Source organism: Myotis davidii, unplaced genomic scaffold (assembly GCF_000327345.1).
Source record: "Myotis davidii unplaced genomic scaffold, ASM32734v1 scaffold221, whole genome shotgun sequence".
Taxonomy (NCBI): Eukaryota; Metazoa; Chordata; class Mammalia; order Chiroptera; family Vespertilionidae; genus Myotis; species Myotis davidii.
In genome coordinates this window covers 1,944,274-1,950,679 of record NW_006293349.1, presented here as the reverse complement: position 1 = coordinate 1,950,679, position 6,406 = coordinate 1,944,274, and the positions used below count along the sequence as shown (strand labels likewise).

Here is a 6,406-nt window from a genome sequence, read left to right as displayed (position 1 = left end):
AGGACGAGGAGACCCGTGAGAGGCCAGGCAATTGGAGGAGGCCTCTGATTCCTGCTCATCCTGCTCTAGCTCACAGTTTATCAGGTCCGGCCTGTGTTACAGACGTGGCTCACCAGGTCTGGGTCTATGTTGTACACATGGCTCACCAGGTCCAGCCTGTGCTGTACACGTGGCTCACCAGGTCCGGCCTGTGTTGTACACGTGGCTCACCAGTTCCGGCCTGTGTTACAGACGTGGCTCACCAGGTCTGGCCTGTGTTACACATGCAGCCGGCTGGCCAGCAAGCACCGTGTCCCCCAGTGTGGCCATTTTAACTGGCATTTTCAAGTTGCACCGGGACCCGGGTACTTGAATATGATTCACTGTGTTCCCTGGGTGTGTGAGCCCCGGCATTTGTGGACGGAGAGGACGAGGAGACCCGTGAGAGGCCAGGCAATTGGAGGAGGCCTCTGATTCCTGCTCATCCTGCTCTAGCTCACAGTTTATCAGGTCCGGCCTGTGTTACAGACGTGGCTCACCAGGTCTGGGTCTATGTTGTACACATGGCTCACCAGGTCCAGCCTGTGCTGTACACGTGGCTCACCAGATCCAGCCTGTGTTGTATACGTGGCTCACCAGGTCCAGCCTGTACTGTACCCGTGACTCACCAGGTCTGGCCTGTGTTGTACACGTGGCTCACCAGGTCCGGCCTGTGTTGCAGACGTGGCTCACCAGGTCCGGCCTGTGTTGTAGACATGGCTCACCAGGTCTGGGTCTGTGTTGTACACGTGGCTCACCAGGTCCGGCCTGTGTTGTAGACGTGGCTTCCCAGGTCCGGCCTGTGTTACAGCCGTGGCTCACCAGGGCCGGCCTGTGTTGTAGACGTGGCTTCCCAGGTCCGGCCTGTGTTACAGCCGTGGCTCACCAGGGCCGGCCTGTGTTGTAGACGTGGCTTCCCAGGTCCGGCCTGTGTTACAGCCGTGGCTCACCAGGGCCGGCCTGTGTTGTAGACGTGGCTTCCCAGGTCCGGCCTGTGTTACAGCCGTGGCTCACCAGGGCCGGCCTGTGTTGTAGACGTGGCTTCCCAGGTCCGGCCTGTGTTACAGCCGTGGCTCACCAGGGCCGGCCTGTGTTGTAGACGTGGCTTCCCAGGTCCGGCCTGTGTTACAGCCGTGGCTCACCAGGGCCGGCCTGTGTTGTAGACGTGGCTTCCCAGGTCCGGCCTGTGTTACAGCCGTGGCTCACCAGGTCCGGCCTGTGTTGTAGACGTGATTCACCAGGTCTGGGTCTCACCAGGTCCGGCCTGTGTTGCAGACGTGGCTCACCAGGTCCGGCCTGTGTTGCAGACGTGGCTCACCAGGTCCGGCCTGTGTTGCAGACGTGGCTCACCAGGTCCGGCCTGTGTTGCAGACGTGGCTCACCAGGTCCGGCCTGTGTTGCAGACGTGGCTCACCAGGTCCGGCCTGTGTTGCAGACGTGGCTCACCAGGTCCGGCCTGTGTTGCAGACGTGGCTCACCAGGTCCGGCCTGTGTTGCAGACGTGGCTCACCAGGTCCGGCCTGTGTTGCAGACGTGGCTCACCAGGTCCGGCCTGTGTTGCAGACGTGGCTCACCAGGTCCGGCCTGTGTTGCAGACGTGGCTCACCAGGTCCGGCCTGTGTTGCAGACGTGGCTCACCAGGTCCGGCCTGTGTTGCAGACGTGGCTCACCAGGTCCGGCCTGTGTTGCAGACGTGGCTCACCAGGTCCGGCCTGTGTTACAGACGTGGCTCACCAGGTCCGGCCTGTGTTGCAGACGTGGCTCACCAGGTCCGGCCTGTGTTGCAGACGTGGCTCACCAGGTCCGGCCTGTGTTGCAGACGTGGCGCGATGAGGAAGACAACCCTCCTCTGGGCTTCCGTGTGTCTGCTGCTCAGCGGTGCCTTCCGCCCCCTGGATGCTGCTCCTGAGCGGGAGGACGAGGAGGACGCGGACGGCACAGGTAACCTGCACAGCCACCCCCTCCACCCCAGCTCCTGACTGTCATCGAACCTTGATGTGAAGTTCCCATTGAGCAGGAACTTGGTGGGGTGTTTGTTTCTTCCTTTGTTTGCTTTGCTTTTAAAACTTTTCAAAGACATTTTTTATTGATTTCAGAGAGAAGGGAGAGAGGAGAGAAAGTGCGTGGCTGCCTCCTGCACGCCCCCAGCTGGGCACCAAGCGGGACTTGAAGACCAGTGAGCAGCCTGGCTGGGCGTCTTTTCCAGTTCCCGCTGTTTGGTTTTTAATTAATCTTTTAATTAAACACGATCCCATATCCGTACCCATTCCATTTGGGAGGTATCATTTATCACTTTAGGCCAAAGTCATTTTGCAGAATTACACTATTTAATTAAAATAATGGCCTGTCATGTTATAGAAAAACATGCTTTTCTCCCAAGTCATTAGTCAACTATTTCTCATCAGGCCAACCTGCCGGGAGGGCGAAATCGAGAAACTTCTCAGAAACACAAAGATGATAAGATCAACACAGGGGTGATGAACTCTAAGAGCATCCCTTGCCGGGGAGGGAGGATGGGCAGGGCAGGCAGGGGGAAGGGGGGACGGTCCCCTTCACAAGGTGGAGAGTCGGGCAGGTCTGCTTGCCCCTGGGCCTGAGCTCTGCACACAGCTTTGCCGAAGGCCTGAGCTCTGTAGCTCCCGACTCCCGGTCCATGGCACCAGGAGTAGCATCACGCTCGGCCTTTGTTCCACCAACTGCAAAGACACGCCTGGCTGAAGAGATCGTATCCGCGATCCTCCTTTGTGAGAAGTGCCAGCTTCCCGCGGGGAGTGAACAAACAGCCAATCCTTAGTACATTCCTCAGGCTCTGGGCTCCCAATAAGTTCCAGGCCAGTGAGGATTCCAACAGCAGGACACACCATCCCCAGATGCTATCACAGGCCTTCCCTCCAGCACTGGGGGGGGTGCGGGGGGGTGAGGCTATGATCCTCACACGGTGAGGCAGAGAACAAGAAACCAGGGACAGCGACAGCCCCCTGGCTGCATCACCTTCAGCCCCATGGCACTGCCGGGACGCCTTCTCCAGTGTCACGGCCTTAGCTCAGTCCGGTCACTGCCCACACTTTCTCCAAGTCTCACCTTCACGTCCCAGGAAAGTTTCCCGACCCTTCAAAGCTGAAGTAGCTCGGACACATTTGCTCAGCAGCCCAACTTTCTGACTATTTCTTGAAAGAGGGGGCTGCTGCCACCCTGTACACCGACTCCCACATGCCTGCCAAGCCAGTCCGTGCCTGACACACGTTCAACACAAGATGGTTGACTTTCAAAGAGGCTCACCCGGCCCACGCTGGTGTGGCTCAGTAGATAGAGCACTGGCCTGCGGACTGAAGGGTCCTCGGTTAGATTCTGGTCACAGCACAGGCCTGGGTTGCAGGCTCCATCCCCAGTGTGGGGTGTGCAGGAGGCAGCTGATCCATGATTCTCATCACTGATGTTTCTGTCTCTCCCTCCCTTCCTCTCTGAAATCAATAATATATATAGGTGGCTCCTCCCAAGTCGGCAATGAAAACAGGACTGACCCCATCTCTCTTGAGTGGGATGCCAGGTACTATGTCTGCCACCCCCACCCCAGGGTCACTGAGCTCAAGTGTGGGTCACAGGTCACCGCGCAAAATCTGGAATTCACCAAGGAAAAATACATCAAGATGGGAACAGAGAGATGAATAATTAGCTAATCATTAATAAAACGTAGTCAATGAAAGTTAGTCCTTAGTGTTTCCTTAGGAAATTGGTGTAAAAATATCCCCTACTTTCATCATTGAAAGCTTTTCTGTTGTTTCTATAAAATGAATTTTAGAAAGAAAAACGATTGAGTGGAAATTATATAATCAAGCTGCACGCTTTCCCTAAGTGCCCGTTCATGGCTCTCAATCGCACAGACCTCTGACAATGTCACTGCTCACTGAGAACGCGGGGGACACCGGCTGTAACCCCACAGGGGATAGTCCCAAGTCATCACTCAGGGCGCAGATTGAGCAATTCCTGCAATTTCTATTTTGTGAATTGTAACATGGAGATCACACTGCCTAGATCATCCATTTGCTGTGGTAATTAAGTGATATAATTACAAACTGTCTGAGGCAGAGTGATTCCTCAGTACACATTTAGCTGTTATTCCTAGAACTACTACAACTAAGCTGTCCTTTCATTTTTGTGGGCACTGCTGCCACCGGGTGGCACAACTACTAAAAAGCAGGTTGAACTTGGGATGAGTAGGCATATAGCCTCAATACCGAACATGTAAAAGAATTGGCCTGATGATCGGGACTATGAAATGCAGTAAGAGTAAAAGCTAGAGGGTCCCCGGTGAGAACCAATCTCGTAAATGGTTGATTTATAAGGAGCGTTTTTGTGCATGCACATGGCAACTTAGGTTGGGTGCTGTCTTTTGTAGATAAAGATCTATGTGTTATTATAAATCTGGTACATGGTATCTCCCTTATTAAACTTTAAGTCTGAAAGTTTACTGTTCTATATAATCTGTTGGTTCGATGTCTTTTAATGGGAGAGAATAGTCAATTCGGTTATCAAATTAGCCAAAGGTTGATGTAGTATTTTGTAAACGATACCCTGATTTTTTAAAAATTAAAAGCTGCCTTAGCGGTTGAGACAAACTTCACGTGTCCATCCAAGGTGTCGAATGAATCAAACAGCACAATGCCCACTCATGTCGAGGAAGCCATATTTTATCCATTCCAAGATTGCAAGGCCCACGTATCACTTTATGACTTACACAGAAAACTAACATTTCCGTTATCTTGTTATGAAGAGTTTTAACATTACTTTAATATGATTAATACTTGGCATTAATTCAACTGATTATTAGGACAGAAATATGAAGGGTAGGAGAGAACTGATAAAATTACCTAATTCAACTTTTATGATATGCATCTTTTCTCTTTCAAAAATTCAGTTTTGAAACTATAAGAAATCTAAAATTGATTTTCCTTTTACATGGTCATACATGTACAAACTTATCTTTTATATCATGTTTTTAAAATGTTTTATGGAAAAATATTAAAGTGACATGCATCCATGTTTCTTTTTTCAAAGTAAATTATTTGTGGTGCATTAAGACACTTTTTTGAATGTATTTATAGTTTTAATTTAACAGAACACTGCTGCCGCCTAAAGGGAAAATTGTTAAGTCATTTTGCACCAATTACAGTTTTCACTGTCTTACTTATAGATTCTATAAACAACTGCCATTTGCTTAAAATTAGGCTTTTGCTAATAATATTAAACTTGATAAAAATCAAATTTAAAAATGTTATTGGGTTTCTGTATGTGGGGATAGAGGGAATAAATGGTAATGGGAAATATATTTTTAAATAGCTGAATTTAAAAAGAGGTCTCTACTTATTTATAAGGCCAACACATTAACTTACAATTACTAAATTCCATCAGCCCATTGCTACAGGTGCAAGCAATGACAAGAGTCTAGAAAAATTATTCTATATTATTCTTTAATAGTTGATTAATTAATTAGTATTAATTATCTAAACATTAAAAATATTTATTAATTTGTTATTAATAATAATTATTATTAACTAGAGGCCCAGTGCATGAAATCCATGCACGGGGGCAGGCAGGCTCCCCTTAGCCCAGCCTGCACCCTCTCCAATCGGGACCCTTTGGGGGATGTCCGCTGGCCTGGTTGCCCCTCACTGACCCCCTCTGCCAGCCCGGTTGCCACTCACTAACCCCCCTACCGGCCTGGTTCCTCCATGCAGCCTGCTATTTGGTTGTTACTGTGAGGGCGTCCTGACCAATTTGCATATTACCCTTTTATTAGTATAGATTAGTATTGATTGAGTAGCTAATTAATTGACTGTTGATTTCCTAGTTGATAAAGCCTCTCTCCCTTGGGGAGTTGAGAAGCTTCACCCCGGTGACAGCTGTCAATGACACTTATGGTTTCTCACAGCAGTCTGTTTACTGTACTTTTTCTGAGGGTCAGGGCCATGGAAGAGGAAGCACTGGCCATGGGGACCGGGCAGGGAGGGCCCGTGTGACAGCTCCTTCTCTGCAGGTCCCTTGCCCCCCACAGCGGGCCTCATGCACCAGTTCTGTGCATACAGAGCGGACCCCAACCCCTACAAAGCCTTGCTCCCAAGATTTTTCTTCAATGTGTTCTCAGGCCAGTGCGAGGCCTCTATGGGGGCTGCAGAGGCAACCAGAACTGCTGCGAAAGCCAGGAGGCATGCAGAGAGCGATGCATCTCAGGTAGCGGCCGGGTGCTGTCCCCGGGAGGTGACACGCCTTTACGGCCTTTCCATCTCGTCATAGGTTTGATCATTTTAGAATAAGATAAGAGTCCACCATTTTAACCTTTCAAGGACTCTCTCTCACGTCTTTCACATCTTCAGCTCCCTGCTGACTCCTT

The 6,406-nt window shown here is 50.3% G+C and overlaps 1 protein-coding gene across 1 annotated transcript in view; it reads left to right on the top strand.

Annotated features, from left to right (window-relative positions):
- Positions 1-1,847: 1,847 nt before the first annotated feature.
- The window catches only part of TFPI (tissue factor pathway inhibitor), a 20,049-nt gene continuing 15,490 nt past the window's right edge, over positions 1,848-6,406 (top strand). The window contains exon 1 of the mRNA XM_015566110.1: positions 1,848-1,959. Coding sequence (XP_015421596.1) covers positions 1,848-1,959 — 112 coding nt within the window. The remainder of the gene's footprint in view (positions 1,960-6,406) is intronic.